General features: G+C 43.0%; 1 protein-coding gene across 2 annotated transcripts; it reads left to right on the forward strand.

The window, feature by feature from the left end:
• LOC120451385 (ferritin heavy chain) lies at positions 1 to 1,854 on the forward strand. 2 transcript variants are annotated; one of them, XM_039635045.2, is made up of 4 exons: positions 1 to 140; positions 437 to 569; positions 654 to 680; positions 968 to 1,854. In XM_039635045.2, exons 2-4 carry the CDS (start codon positions 452 to 454, stop codon positions 1,531 to 1,533), a joined length of 711 nt encoding a protein of 236 aa, XP_039490979.1. In that variant the 5' UTR covers positions 1 to 140; positions 437 to 451; the 3' UTR covers positions 1,534 to 1,854. The 2 variants fall into 2 exon arrangements, with proteins under 2 accessions (XP_039490979.1, XP_039490980.1); XM_039635046.2 differs by lacking the exon at positions 654 to 680.
• Positions 1,855 to 16,568: the final 14,714 nt, after the last annotated feature.

Raw genomic sequence — 16,568 nt, forward strand, 5'->3', positions numbered from 1 at the left:
CCAAAACCTCACACACACACAGTCTTATCGATCGCATAGAAAGAGACGTACGCGACGCTATAAACAGCAGTTGATTTTCAGAGTTCCACCAAGCAGCACACAAAGCGATTGAATTTTAAATAAAAGCACAGGCACTTAAAGTGAGTTTAGAAATTACTAACTAACTACATAGTGCGTGTTTAGTTAAGAAAAGAAAAACAGAATTTTCTGGAAACTGTGTTTTTTGACCGACTACCAAAAACATTGAAAGACCAAAACATTCCGTTGGTGGTGGGTTTGTTGTGAAAAAAGAGCAGAGAAAATTCAAGAAAACGCTACGACGCAAAACAGCAAAACCCGTCCGAAACGAAAACAAAAGTGTCTGTTTTCCAATTGTCAATTGTTGTGAAACTAATTTCCTTTGTTTTTGCCTCTCGATTTTGGTTTTAATTTACAGTAAACAGCCGTCATCATGAAAATTTTCGTTGCACTCGCTCTCTTCGCGTGCCTCGGCTCCCTTGCCCAGGCCGTTGATAACGAATACTGTCAGAACACCGTAATCACCGCGTGCTCTTCGTCAGCCTTCTCGGGTGAGTAAAGAGAGCGCCTCTAAGAGAGTGTGGCTAATCTGTGTTATTGTTTGTATCTTTGTAAAACATAATAATAAAAACAAGCGCTCACGGGCTTTTTCACAGGCAAAAGTAAGTGAAATGTAGGTTGGATGTTTTAGAAGAATGTTGGAAATTAACTGCACTATCTAAGATTTAGTAAAAATTAACTCTTTCCATTTCTCACTGTGTTACGGCCCTTTGCTTTGTTATTTAAATCTTCTTGTTATTAAAACTTCTATAAAAAGCTAATTTTAAAATTCTATTGTGATAATTAGTATAGCACTATCTAGTTGGGAACCATTAAAACTCATCACTAATAAATGTGCTTCAGCTCTCCGACTCACAGATTGTAATGTTTATTATTTTCTTCTTCTCAGGCAACTCCATTTGTAATGCCCGTTTCGCTGGCATTGACCACATTGAGCCCGAGATCCAGTCCTACATCAACGCCAACTTGGCCAAGTCGTACGACTACCTCCTGCTGGCCACCCACTTCAACTCCTACCAGAAGAACCGCCCCGGCTTCCAGAAGCTGTACCAGGGACTCTCGGACCGTTCCTTCGAGGACAGCATTGCCCTGATCAAGCAGGTGACCCGTCGCGGAGGTATTGTGGACTTCAACACCCGTCACGAGTCTTCCGGCTCCGTGAGCACCAAGCGCGGCACTCTGGAGGTCGACGAACTGCACTCCCTGGCTCTGGCTTTGGACACTGAGAAGCAGCTTGCCACCGGAGCCACCCACGTGCACTCCCGTGCTACCCACGCCACCGACGCCGATAGGGATCCCGAGCTGGCCCACTACTTCGAGGAGAACTTCCTGGGCAAGCAGGCCGAGAGTGTGCGCAAGCTGTCCGGTTATGCCAACGACCTCGCCAAGCTGATGAAGGTCCCCGACCCATCCCTGTCCGTCTACCTGTTCGACGAGTATCTGCAGAAGCAGTAAGAAGTGGAGACCACCCCCTCCTCCTCCACCCAACACGCTCCTACACTGTCCCCTCAAAATTGCTCTCATAATTCCCTTATAAATTAATTTGTTTCCTTGGTTTGTTCATCAATAAATCGCAGTGCAGCAGCAGCATTATCAAAGCAGCCACAAGTGAATGATTTACACCGCAAAATTCACCTTGATTTACCAGCACACCAGATTGTGATAATGCTATCATAAATAAGTTAGCCAGTTCGCCCCAGCAAATGTATCTTTAGCCTGTACGTTACCGCTTGAACAAATAAACACATCAAAGTAACTAATTATCAACTAGTAAAACAGCAGCATGTTTGCCTCTCTGAGATAAGGTTTGGGTTCTTTTTGAAATGGATCTGGTCCTCAATGTGGGGCGTTTGTTTGCGTTTTTTCTCCGAGTGCAGCTGATTGCGGACTGACTCTGGCAGTGTACTTTGGATACCATCTGGAACAATGGAGCTTACAATGGCGAAGTTTTATCGAAAACTACTCAGTTCTGCGATTACAACGGGTGTAATGTTCCCGAATTTCTTTGTTTTTGCTTGAAACTTTTAAAACTGAAAGCCAGCCAGAATGTTCTTTGTTGGCATTTCGAAAAATAAATTAAACTATCGGAAGCAGAATGTGAAGACTAGTTTTCCATATATGTAGTAGTATTTTATGTATATCTTGTATTGTAAACATTTGTATGGTATAATATAATATGCTATTGGACAACTATTAAGAAATTGGGTTTACCAAAACGAACAGATATCATTTAGGGATCATTTGGGATCAATCATCTAACTATCTATCTAACTATCTTGATAGGACTCTAGCACTTTATTACTTTCTTTCAATTGGCAACCCATATCGATGGTGAAAAGTGAGACATCATGCAGATCATGGCAGTTATCTTCCGAGGGATCTGTGGGGCTTAAAGGAGTACGACTATCTAATCAGTGAGACACACTCCTCCTCCGCTGATAAGGAGGAGCCACGTTTGTTCGATTTGCTTGCCAATCCACGAGAGATTCTCTCCGTCGCCTTATCACTGCCTGGTGCACACGGCTTTGCGACTCGATCCGTGAAAGTTCCGCCGGAATGGCCGCCTGCTGACTAAGTCGGAGGCTCCACGATGACGTGGATGTCATACAATTGCGTAAGACGGCGCAATCTCGGTTCTTTATTGTCCCCTGAATTTGCATCGCAGTTTCCCTATCTTCCTCAGAGCCCTGCGCCTATGTACAATAATTGTGTAAGTAAATGGGTAAAAGGTCGATATCGGGGAATCCCCAATATATTCTACATGGCTTATCCAAAACTATGGTCATTAATAGGTGTGTTCTATGAGTTCTTGGAAAATTCCTACAACAGCTGCTCAATTGACGTGTGAAATATGCTTAGAATATATCTTTAATCACTTTTGAAAGTGGTTTTCTCTAAGCAATTTCTACAGCATTTGAGTGGGTAGCTATTATGTGACTATACGACTATGCGACTATGGATCCCAGCCACGCATCGGGGCAATTTATCAATTAGCGACGCCCATTCAATGAGGACTTTGCTCATATCGCCGCACATCCGGAGTACGGATACGGTCCACTAGCACGTGAAATGAACGTCAATTTGCCATTTTAATGCTGCTATAACTACTCTGTACTACGCTGTAGTGGGTTAGGGGTCAGGGGTCAGGGGTCATCAAATCGCAGCATTCGTATCTGCGGCATTAGGCGAATCCGTGTAATAACTGCGTGCTCTTATGTAATTAGAATATGACAGCCATAAGGGAAAACCCCGTGCGGAATCATAACAGTTAGGATTCAAGTTGATGTGGTTGTGGTTGGGATTGTGGTTGGGTTGCTCCGAGTGGTTCTTCAGTGTCTCCGAGTGCGTGCAGCGGTCATTAAATAATAATCCACTTAATATTAATTGCCCTGATTTGCGGATGGCTGCTGCCCCAATGATTTTTGTTATGTCCGCAAGATACACAAAGAAAATGAGAGTGTGCAAGTCTTAGAACTTATTATATACAAGAAGGAATACCAGTTTGGTCACTCACTTTGACATTTTTATAATGAAAGAATTATCAAATTCTAGACTTAATTTACCATTAATTTTTCTCCGTGTAAAATTACACTAAAAATATATAGAGAAGGGTGGCTAATTGCGGTCATTTGTGGTACATTTGGCGAGGATCTTAACTTTGTCATTTCTAATTGTTTGGCCATAAGCCATGAGCCATCGCAGAAATGATGTGGTCCTAAACTGGTTTTCCCAAGCGATTCCACACATGCTCTAAATGGCGGCCATAAAAAGGTGTCTTCGCCCCAAAATAATTCTATTAATTTATGCATTTTAATAAACGCGTCGAGCAATTACAAAAGGGTTGAGGTTTCGATGAGGGCAGGGGTTAAAAACTATTTGGGAGGCCAGATGTTGTCAAAGGATTCTGGATATTTCGGTTATTGTTCGCCAGCCAGACAACTATGAATATGAGACCGTGTGCGGGTGAGTGTGTGTGTGTGTGAGAGTGTGTGCGTGTCCAGGACATTCGGGCACACATAATATGTATGCAAAATAGCAATTTAATTTCGTTTTATTGCAATGCCATTTGCAGCCAGTGAAAGGCAGCTGCGCCGACAGCTTCCGCCAGGCTCCCATAAATAATCCTTGAACCACCTACCCCCCCGCACAAGCCCCTCTTTTCAACATACCCCCCCTCACCCGCTTCTACGCCTGTGCAATTTTAATGAAAAGTCTTGTCTCCTGTCCCTTTGTTTTTCGCCATGTTTTTCGGTGGCAAGGCAGAAAGGCCAAGAAGCGAAATTGTTTGCCATTTTTCATTAACAAATTTTTGCTGGCGCGGGACGAGGACTGAATAAACGTCATTATCGCAACGTAAATATTTCAAAAGGACTTCCACGAAGTGGCAGGATGTTACAATCATCGTAGTTCCCTCCATCAAATGCACAGCTTTGTCTTTAAAAACGAAATACTTTACTAGCAAATGACGGAGGCTTTTGCTTCTTGTTGTTATTTGCTTTATATTAATTAACCATTGATTACTTTATACGACTTGCCTGTAATCTAATCTTCTGTATATTGCTGATCAATAATTATCAAATAAAGCGCGCTGTTGCCATATAAATGCACACGGCTTGGTATTCAATACTAAATATGACACATTAGTGTTTATATTTACCTTTTTTAAGTGTGTACTTTAATCAACAGATGATGGTGATTTCGACATGGGTCTATAAAAACGTATAAAAATGGGGTAACAAGTGGAGGAGGCTATGAAAACTCTGAAGATCATTTTCATACAAAGTTATTTAGCAATATGACAGTAATTGATAGCAATCATCTCGAAAAGGGGAACCAAGTTCCTGGGGGATTTCTCGATTAGCCAGGCAATCAAGTGGCGAGGTAAGAGGTTTGCAGGCAAACAAATAGGGCAAAAATACTGGGGATTGACTAATGGATTTCCATGTGGAAATTCGCGATAAGCAAATCGCTGATAAGCGAGCAATACCGCTTTGTTGTTGTTTTCCCCCGTTGCCAAATAATGCAATTTTTCGCAACTTGCCTGAGGTTTCCACCAAGGGGATGGATGGCCAGGATATGCGTGTATTTCGAAGGTAGAGCAACCTGATCCCGATCCGCAGCCAACCCCTTGGTGTGTTTTTGTTGATTCTTCAGCTGCTCAATTTGCATGAATTCACTTTTCAAGGTCAGTGGGTAAAACAAGTTGCAAAAAAAAAAAAAAGTTCGCAATTCGCATAAGGCATTAGGCATAAGGCACCCCATTTGGAAGCTGGAACTTGAACGAGCCACCCCGATTTAGTCAGCAAGGGGTTGCTATCGTAATTGTTATTTTAATACCCTCAATGTGGATAATGGGAGTAGCTCAGTCATTTATAAATTAACTCTTAAATACTCTATTTCTTCTTAATTTAATAACAATCAATGATCAATGTGTAGTTAAAGGTATTTCACAGCAGCTTTCTTAGATATTTTAAGTAATACCTTCTTTAAATTACCTTAATACTACAAAGATCTCTGCAGGATTATCCTGTTTAAAATTCCTATCAACCATTAGGGTATTTCCAAATTCGACCCCAGAGGCCTTGCTTTTTCCCTCTTGTTTTTCAGCTCCTTGGGCTCTTCTGACGCGAGTCCTCGAGCGGAAATGGTCAGAAATGACATGTGGCCGGCAATTTGCATACGCACACGCACACGCACATTTGCTAAATTCCAGGAGGACCACCAAACTCCCAGAAATCAAACAGAATACGAGTCCTGCCAGCTGCGCCCTCTCCACTTCCGATTTGCCGAATAATGCGTGAGTCAGGCACGCGCAGAGCTAGAAAGCTGGAGGCGACTGTACTTTTCGCGCCACCCCTGAGGGTTGCAAAAAAGCACTCGAAGCGCCCACAAAGTTCGCAATGAGCGTAAATTCTGATTCAGTTTTCGGCTGCTGGCTGTGCGTCCTCAAATATTAATGGGAAATGGTAAATTTTCCGCACTGGCACTAAATTAAAATTCAATAAATCATAATTTGCTCTGATTTGTCTGCTCAAATTGCACTTGGCTTTCTCTCTCTCTCTCTATCCCTTCGATATTTCGACTGTTTCATTGTTGCACTCGAGTTGCGGGCAAAAGTTTATCAAAATTTCATTAATGTCTGCGTTTTTTGTTTAAGTTTTGGCTTTCTATTTTGGAGAGAGAGACAGATAGCGGGTTAGAGAGAGCCAGCAAAAAGTTTCACTCAAGAGGCGGACAAACTTTCAATGTGCAATTTTTCCGGTCGAAAGTTTTCACTAGTTTGATTAGATTTCCCACCCAAACCAAGAGCCGACAACCGACTTCAGTCCAGTCAGCACAATAATTTAACTTTGGTTTTTTCGATTTGGCCGTTGCACTTTCCGTTCGAACGAAACCTAACCTCACTCTTTGAGCCAAGCTAACCTCACTTTCGGGCTCAACCTAACCTCAAAAGGCAGTGCTTTCGCTCGCTAATTAATTTCGGCGTGTGGCCAACGACTTTGGCTTGCAGCTAATTGTTATTGTTTTAACTACCTCGAACGACGTCATACTACTCGTACTACTCCCGGAATCGTACCCCCCGCCTAACAATTGGCGCTCCATTTTGCGGTTTTGAAAATTCAGTGAGCGTGTGTGTGTGCAGCAAGGCGAGAATTTGCGCTATAAACATAAAAATTAACGACTGACAAAAGGTTGTAAAAGACAAAGACGGCTTCCCGGGTGAGGGGTGCGGGGTGAGGGGTTGCAACTTTGGCACTGCCCCATAGTTTCGGCTGGGCATTAAAATCAGTTTTTACGACCTTGCCACACCCACTTTGCGGATTTTTCGGTGGAACGTGCTGCCGAGCAGTAAGCAGTTGATTAAAAACTAGGAAAAATCAACAGGAAGTTCGGCAGACTGGCATTCAGGCAAATATATTAACAATTGCTTGCAACTATGACATAAAGTCCAAAGTTTCTAGATTGAGGCTACCACTGAAATATCCTTGTGCATACCCTTTCCAGATAATGGGCCATAATTATTTGATAAAGGAAGTATCAGACAATGAGCAGCCTCAAGTCTCGATTTCCATGAACATCTTCGTAGCTCGAAGATTTCCAGTGAGTTGCCAGCGGAATAAGCCGCTTACTTCAAGTGGCCCAAACAGTGGGCCATGAATACGATGTACAGCACTGCAATTGCGACAATTGCTGCCAGTTGGACAAACGAGCGACGGATGATGACAGCGCGATTAACTGGCTGTAAGCCATAAACGCTGCTCTGGACGGCTTTTCCCGCTTTTCTCGCTTTTCCCGCTTTTCGTCACTAATTTTGTATGCATGAGCAGAAATGAAAAGCGGAGCGCAACAAAAAAAAAAGGAAATGGGAATGGAGAAAAATGGATAGCCGTAATCGGCTGGGCCGTGTTCATAATGCGCCGGAGAGGCACTTAAAAAATCAAGTTAACGCCAGCCAGCCGAACACGGATCCTCCTCCGCATTTTCCACGTTTTCTTCTTCCCTTCGGGCTTTTCTCCGGGCAACATTTTAATCCATATTTCCGTCTGATGCAACACTCGCAGAAATACATCTACTTTCACTTTATGTAAATTTTCTTTTGAAAATAATAATATAATAAATATTACTCATTTCTAAGGCTTTCAAATACACCGCTAGAAATGGGAGTCTTGTCAGGCATGGTTGGTAAACCTTTCAAAAATGGTATGCAAGTTGTTTTAAGTGTGCTTTTCTCTGTTGCTGCCGTGGCTGATGTTGTTGCTGCTGTTGCTCCGTCGCCTGGCAGACAATTTAAAAAGATAATAGCATTTTTTTGCACCACCCTCACCCCTCCGCCCTTTGGCGGGCATTAATGGCAACTAGGATGGCGAGGCGTACAACAAGTGCAACAAGGATTACCGGGAGCCACAAAGTTGCCCGGATCCGGGGATCTGCGTGCTCGGAGCCATCTGGCAGCTGCAGACGACCAGATGAGCAGATGAGCAGACGAGCAGAGGAGCCGGCCAACCGCCGGGGAGACGAGTTATTGCAGCCACTGGCCCGCAACGGACTACGCCAAAGGAGTCCTCCAAGTGGAGTCCTTGTCCTGGTGCTCCTCGCGCACCGCCTACTCCAGTATTCGTTCTCCTGCGACAGGAGCAATTCGCGCTTTGTGCGAGGACATGGCCAAAATTAGCATTTGACCATAAATTGGGCCATGCACTTGCACTTGGCCAGGCGCCGTAATGGGAGCAGTCCTGCAAGCATCCTGTAGGGATGCGGAATGGCAATCGAGGTCCTGCGCCAGATGCCTTTAAGAGCCGCGGTCAGGGCGAATGGCCTTCGATGGGTTTAAGGAAAGCGTAAAATAAACTTAAGAATTAACTTTAAGGCAGCTTGAGGGGCAATAAAACCTAAGCTGGTGTTGAAATGAAATTTGCTTAGTTGCATATTTAATGAGGTAAAGGATAATGGAAAGAAGATTTGCTGTGTTGCATATAAGAAAATGTAAAGTATAGGCATGCCTTACTTAATTTCATTGTGTTATATATTCCTGTAATTTATGCGACATTTCTTACATATATTTATCTGCATAACTATCTTCATAATGAACTACTTCGCTTAATCCTTTTCGTATCCATTGCAATGGAGAACCTTTTCTTGAACTGATGATGCGTTGTCAACAGGCTGAACAAACACACATGCAAATCGGTGGATGCACTCAAGGACCAAAGGATCAACCCTGCAGCCAGAACACTACCACTGATTTCGAGTTGAAGGCGGGCATTTCAATCATTTCAATTTCCCCTGAAAAAGGGGAGCAACTTGATGATGATTGACAGCGACCTTTGCGATAGTCACTCCGCATTTTGACCGGCCTAATGCCAACGTGTCAGACTTTGTCAACGTTATGACAAGTCTGCATTCCTTTCGGCTCTGAAAGTAGCTACTGCATGATGGTTACCAAGTGCTTTTGTGGGTGGAACAAAAGCAACTGGCAACTGGTAACTAGCAACTGGCAACTGGTAACTGGCAACCGCGAAGCGACGCGACGGCGGCACGTAGAGCGAAACTTTCCAGCAAGATAAGCAGATTTACTTAAAGTTTGCCGAAAGTCAATGTCTAGAATTCCCGACGTGCCTCCGACTTTCAGCCATTCCTAGTTTCGTTACGCTTACTTTTCCACCCACTATCTGTTCCAAAGATTCCCAGGCACAGATAACCCTTCACGGGGGTCAAAAGTCAGTTTCCTATATGTGCGCACCTCATAAAGGTTCAATTTGTGGAAGAAAGCAAGGCATTTGACACACAAAGTTCCATATTTTGACTGCATAAGTTCCGTAGATTCAGTCAGACAGCAGAACTAATATCAAACATTTAAAACGGGAATATCCAAGGTTTAATAGTAATAAAGTTAAATAATTCAGGCTGCGATTTAGGCATTCAATGTTGCTTAAACACTAAAAGGATTTCCTCGTTCCGCCAGTGGGGAATCCGCGGCTAATCCCATTTCCTAACCTCGTTACTCTCGAACTCTCAACGCAGGAGTTTCGTAATTACAACTGCATCTGATTAGCCCGAAGTTTGCCACGTCTCGATGTTTGCCAAAATCTAGTGTCTGAAATGTTGGGGAAAGTTGGGGGCTTTTCTAGCGATTTTGGCTGTTTTTTCATGGGGCAAGTCGAAGGGCAGACCGCGAGCTGCTTATCGATGGCTGCGTGTGGCGTGGCTCCATTCATTCGCATTAGTTGCAGACTGGAGTGCAGTGATTGTGGCTGGGAGAGGTGGCTTTTAAGGTGGATTTCCAATGGCTTTTCCAGGGGGTCGGTGGTGCAGCAGGTGACAACACGTAAATGCAATCAGCAGGTGCGCACGTAGCGATATGCGAGTATCTCAGCCGAGTCACTGTTTCATTTCGGCACTACAGCTTTTTGCCGCCGTTCACGTAGGTGACTGAAATGCGAGTGAAATACGCGGCATTTCGCCCTGTTTAAAGTGGATTAATCAGGGCATTTAGCGATTGACGAGCGCAGGTGAATGTGTCGCCTGTCAGTCATCTCCATTCGATTCGAATCCCATTGTCACGTATCGGTGGGAAAACATTTTCCATGCGGTTTGCTCAGAGGTCGAATAAATAATTGCAAAAAGCCACAACAAGCTGCGAATGTATCGATAAACTCCAGTTAAACTGGCATTCAAATAACACAAAGTAAAGGAGCAACAAATTCAGTGAAACTGTACCAGTTTTAGTAACATTTTCAGCTGGAGCGCAGCAAATCGAAATAATTGTGAAAAGATATACACACGCTCCCCACGGCATCTTATCGCATTGCGATTTTAATAACAATTTCAAAAAGATATTGCCCCAAGGGGGTGAGAGTAGAGAACACAGTAAAGACCCTGTTTATCCAGCGGCAACATCGTCAAATCGGTGGACTTATCAACGCTCCACAGAGCAGCCGCAAAAACAATAAACCATTTGGCAATTGTCTTTCCGAACCTCAAAAAACCCCGGTCGCATCTACATCCTCATCCATATCCTCATTCGCATCCTGTTTGTTTTCCTGGTCGAAACTCACGTCGTTTGATGGGCATAAAGTGAAATAATAAAACATTTTAACTCGGCATTTGATGGGTGCTTTTATTTTTATTTGTGCGGCACAGCGACCGGCAAATAAAAACACATCACGAAACCGAAACCGAAACTGAGACCGAGACCGAGACCGAGTATCGGGATTATCCTTGCGCCAGGACACAAACACCTTGGAGCGCTTTAATTTTTACGATCCAGCCGAAAAATCGTAAATGGAATATGTCCTTTGCAAGCAGCAGAATTTCCCGGTAACGAGCCAAAATTTATGCAATTAGAAATTAATATTATACAATTTGATCCACGACCTTATGGCCGAGACACGCGCTTCGAGTGTCATAAATGTGGGCCAGAACTGCATGTTTATGCCACAATTTGAATAGGGGCGTGATCCAGCCTCCTTACAAGGACCTCCATCCGAAATTGTTAATGCGCAGTTCAGCCAGAAATTAATATTGTCACTGGGATGCATGACGACTTTTCTGTTTGGCGACAAATTTGACTCGCTTCCTTCCCATTTGGCGATAACTTTTATTAATCATTTAATTCGGCAGTATAATAATCTCTGGCTGCTGTCGATAAGCTGGAGCAGTAAGCCCAACGTGGGAATCCACCAACTGGCCGGAATGTCCAGGAGCGGGATTACTGCTTCTTTGGGATAAAGATACCAAGTCATTACAACGCATTCATTACAGCGCATTCATAATTAGAAATGTTTACACAAATCAACTTGCCGCGGGGCAAATTCCATGAGGAAAGTTTAAGCTTATTAGTCAGGATAGAAAAAGCACTTGGGAATACCCTGGAAAATATTGGCATATTAAAATCTTAAAAAGATTTTACAAGAAGTTTAAGCTAAGTTAAGAAGTCCATTTCTGGCTTAAGTAACTATAATGTAGGGTTATTTATGTAAGTTAGAATACCACGATGAGTTCGAACCAGCATTCTTAATGGGTATTACTACCTTCTTATAATATTGCATCACTTGTTATCCTTTTCGTTAGCTTCCGATTGATTTTCCTAAACCCCATCACTCCCAGAACTGCGCAACTAATCAACAGCTGAATTGGGAACTCAACCTTTTGAACTCAGCAACTTTTTTAAAGGACTCTGCGTCCTGTTCGATTTCAAATCCCGCCCAACCCCCTGGATGGCCAGCCCCGTGGCTAATTACAAATTCGGGCAAATGCGCGCTAAAAAAATAAGCCACGAATAAGCGAATGGAGCCGAGGGGTTGGACCTTGCCACACAGGAAGTTGCAAGGAGAAACCTAATAAATGGAACCAAAAATGTGCGTACATCAAGGAGCATTTTGGGTGGTGAAAGGCGATAGCACTCTGCATAGCTAAGTGAATTTGTAGCTGCATAAATCGAACTTTCACTTTTCGGCAGCATTTTCTGCTCTTTCGCCACTTGGAAAAACAGGACACGTAATGGGAGGAAAAGCTGGACAAAGTGCAGGAAAAGGAAGAGGAAAAGACCTGAGAAACTCCCAACTCTAATTCACCGTGCTTGCTGGCTTGCTGTATGAAATTAGCATAATTTCCTCAACAGCTTTCATTATGTCTGAATTTTAAGCAATTTTTTGCCCCGAGTCCTGGCATATTTTTCCCCCCCCAAAAAAAAAAGTAGAACGTCCTGGCCCATTGCAATTAAACGTGTAATTACTCGACTGCTTAAAAATGCGAGCACGAGGGTCCGTGTCCTTTCCCGATTTCTAATTGTTGTTTTCGTTTCATTTCTTCGCCTTTTCACGGAAGTTTTAACTTGTTTTTATTTGATTTTCTCATTTATTCTGGTCTGAGTTATTAGTGAGTTCAGAAGTCCCCTTCTGTTTACTTGTAGTGACACTTTCAAGTGGAGCGGGCTTTTCTTTTCTTTTTTTATTCGTTTATTATTTCAGCTTAAACGAGCTTTGTTTCCCATTTTCCCTATCTCTATCCAGTGTATCCTGTATATCCTTCTGTTGCTCCACCAAAGGATGCCATCGCTATTGGACACTAATCTCTATAGTGGCGCCCGCACCCAGAGGTTTTCCTGATTTTCTGATTTTCTGAATTTCTGCAAAAGTCAAGGCAGACTGCACTTAAGGACACTCGGGAATCAGACTTGCTGTCTGGCAGGAACAGAGGAGCGGAGACAAAAAGCCGAAAGGAAGCAACAAAAGATTCGATACAACTGAAATGATTTCCTTGGACGGAAAAGCGAAATTGGCAAAAACGCGAAAGGATCCTGGGCAGTCTATTAGCGCACAAAGGACTCGATGGGCGGATAGTTTTATGATTTTGATAGCTTGTGACAACAGGATGCATGTCCTGGGGCCATCGACTATCGTTTCCTTAGCACATGATTTTCCATCACGGCTTTTATGGCCCTCGATAATGTCTAATGGATGTAAGTTCCACTCACTACTTTGCCAGACAAATTAGATGTGAAAAGGGAGTTTAATGTTCCTTCGACGGCTCAATTAGGCAGCTCAATTTATTATTATTCGTATCTCTCTCAAGATAAGTCCTTTGCCGAGCTGTAAGTTAGCTCTCAGCTTACTAGCAACTTACCCGGTAATTGGCTTTGCAGTTGGAAAACTTTTAAAGACTTGCCACAATATGTGGCAACAAGAGTGGCACTTTTTTAAAATAATCTTGCCTCTCCAAATGGGGAGGTAATTTCCCACTTGCCAAACTCACTTCATGCGTGCGCGATTTGCATTCGCATCCTGTTGCCTCATGGCGAACATCCTGATATCCTGTGTGTGAAGGACTCGTAAATCTTTCCCCTCTGCCCGTCTGTGCCATAAATCATATGCAGCCAAGTATCTGAACCAGAAAAAATGAGACAGGAGAAAGCGTTTTGCTTTTCCATCTCCGCTGCTCCGCTGGGAGTCTTTAAGTAACAAATTGCTTATCTAAAGTTTGAAGCTCCGGAAATTCGTAGGGAACTTAAGATAATATGTACATTCGATTGGGAGAGAGCATCAAGAACAAAGATATATCTCTGATTTACTCAGTTATACATAAACTATGCATAAAAACAAGCTCAAAGTTATATTTTTGATTTACTTGATATATACATAAACTATGCATAAAAACAAGCACAAATATATATCTCTGGTTTACTTAGTTATACAGAAACTATGCATAAAAACTATTCCCACTCCAGCCATTCCCTTGGGAATGTGATAAGTTTCCGCCCTTGACGATGATTTTCGTAGAGGAACTCGGCTTTTAATTTGATTTCGCCGCTCAGTACAATTTTCTATTTACTTTTCATCTACCCGCAGATTAAGTAGAGCCCCTTGGCGATGGAAAACTAAAACTACAACTAATCGCAACCCTTTGGGCGGGAAAAGCAATCTCAGCTTCTGGCAGCGGGGAAACTATTCGAATTCCAAGGAGCGGGTATCAAAATAGAGCAGTAGTTGGCGCACCCAGGACATTCGGGACTTGCAGGATGCCCGGGAGACGCTGTGCCAATTAACAGTTACATGTGTTTGAAGGAAATAATTGGGTTGCGTGACAGCCAGGACATTTGCTGATGGGAGGAGGGGAAAGGGATATAACCAGCGAGCTTAAATAGTAAACAAATAGAGCGGGCTGCTCTATGAAAAGCAAACAAACGCACACGCGGATAAACTATGCAATTATGGCGATTGCTGATAGTGCGTCATCGCCCATCGCCACCCAGGAACTAAAGGAACTCCTTCTGCTCATTTCCATTCCGAGTCGTCATAATCATCATCAAAGTCCGCCGCAGGACAAAGGCGTTGCTAAAGTTATTAACGCTTCGTGCGGCGTCAATCAAATTGGGGCTTCCCAAGCAAGGATGTCTAAGGATCAGCCCAACCCCCTGTCTTCAGTTAAATTTTTGGGCCAAAAAGAGTGGAAAACGTGTGCTGGCTGGTCTCGAAGTTTATGTTAATTTAATTGCAACACCAACCGCACTAGCATAGTTCCACGTATCCTTGGAAAGGCGCGTCCTGCGGAAAGGGTTTCTCCTCCGGCAATTGATGTGTTTGCCTTTTGCGGCTGCTCCACTCGGTTGCCATTGACAAATTCTCGGCTGGCAGGCGGCCGTCTTAATTAAGTTCCTTGGCAAGGACTCCTCCTAATTGCGTTAACCTGTTTGTCAAGCCAAGCTGAGCGAGATACTCGTGTGCATACCATCCATCGATAGTTCCACATTTGATATGCCATCAAGAGAGCACACACATCAAAGGCAGGCAACTAGCAGGAGTTGTGGGTATCCTGGCGGCGGGGGATGTCATTATAAAATATAAATTGATCCTTGGGCCAAAGGATGGCACGTATGTGGTGTTGAAGGATGTTTTAGTGCGTGAGCTATTCAAGAATGGGGGAATAAGAACATTGTCTCTGCTATGCGATTATATGGATAGTAATCGTTTATCAAAATCAATGCCTGGTGAAATGAACAATCTCCTCCCCTTCCAGCACTCCACTCCACACCACTTTACCACCCAAAACAATTTCGGAAAATGTTTATTTATGTGCAGCGCAGTTTGTATTTATGGCCGAATCATGATGACAAATGTCAGATGTGGCAAACACTTGAAATGGACACTGGACACTGGACAGTGGAGGTTAGGTAAGGATGCCTATGTGGACAAGTCACCCTCTGCAGGACATCAAGACACTGGGCTCAGTGTTGCGGAAACATTCGCAAATATTTCTTAGGCGATGCGAATCGGGAATAGGAATAGGAATAGGAAATATTTATGGCCCGCTCAGCACATTACACACCTAATTTCTATATTAGTTTTCCTCGCCCAAAAGTGCTGAGCCTGCATATTTATACAACTTGATTGGATTTTCGTCACGCCCTCGCTGGAAAATCCTGTCCATCCATCAGACTGAGAGTTTTGGCATATTTTGATGGTTATATTTCTGCTTTTATGGTCGCCTCATTAGGCGCCATTTGCCCCTCGTGTTTGCAAAGGGTTTAAGCCCAACAAATGACTGCAATTTGCGACAAGGCAGCAGTTCTATTCCCCCATTTTGTATCTACTCTATCGCTGATGATTTAATCGTGCGTAAGTAATAGTTATAAATTTCCACTGTCCATTATTGGTTCCAGTTGCAGCATTCATCAAATGGCTGTTTAAAAGTTTCCATTCAGCGGAGCTTTCATTGAAAACTCATAATTTTGATTTACGAGGACAGCTGTTGGAATTTTAACAATAGCACGCAGATACATCCCCTAGATACCTCATCCCACCCTCGGTTCCATGCTCATCCTAATCCCCATCGCTAGTATCGCATTAGCACATCATTTCGATGCAGAACCCGGAAAAAATTACCAGCTGGACATGGCTTAAATTTCAGTTCAAAACGATATAACATTTAGCCTCCGTTCAACTGTAGAAGTTGGAATAAAAAGATACTTTTCTATCTCAGTTGAACTGCAGAGGTGTGGATAAAAAGATACATATATGTCTCAGCTTAAAAAGTAAAACTGTGGATAAAAAGATACATTTCTATCTCAGTTGAACTGCAGAGGTGTAGATAAAAAGATATCTATCTCAGTTTAACTGTAGAAGTTTGGATAAAGAGATACATTTTTATCTCAGTTCAATTCTAGAAGTTATTATATAAAGATACATTTCTGTCTCAGTTCCACTGCAGAAGTGTGGATAAAAAGATACATTTAGGTCTCTGTTTAAAAAGTATAACTGTGGATTAAAAGATACATTTCTATCTCAGTTCAACTGTAGAAGTTGGAATAAAAAGCTACATTCCTGCACTCGATTTGCATTTGCTGTCGGTAAACGCTTGATTTATGTGTGTAAAATAGAAAACTGGAGCTCATGAACCGGCGGCATAAATTGAAGCTAACCGAATAATCGCCAGTTCCCAGGAGATATCCTTCAGTTCGCCGAGCAAGCGGGCTAAGCAAACGCAATTGAAAG

This window comes from Drosophila santomea, chromosome 3R (genome assembly GCF_016746245.2).
Source record: "Drosophila santomea strain STO CAGO 1482 chromosome 3R, Prin_Dsan_1.1, whole genome shotgun sequence".
Taxonomy (NCBI): Eukaryota; Metazoa; Arthropoda; class Insecta; order Diptera; family Drosophilidae; genus Drosophila; species Drosophila santomea.

What these genes read in the sequence shown, in the direction of transcription:
- LOC120451385 (XM_039635045.2), top strand. Translation starts at nt 452, where the DNA reads ATGAAAATTTTCGTTGCACTCGCTCTCTTCGCGTGCCTCGGCTCCCTT. An exon ending in CTCTTCGTCAGCCTTCTCGG is followed by an intron (nt 570 to 653) that starts GTGAGTAAAGAG and finishes AATAAAAACAAG; the next exon opens with CGCTCACGGGCTTTTTCACA. An exon ending in GGGCTTTTTCACAGGCAAAA is followed by an intron (nt 681 to 967) that starts GTAAGTGAAATG and finishes TCTTCTTCTCAG; the next exon opens with GCAACTCCATTTGTAATGCC.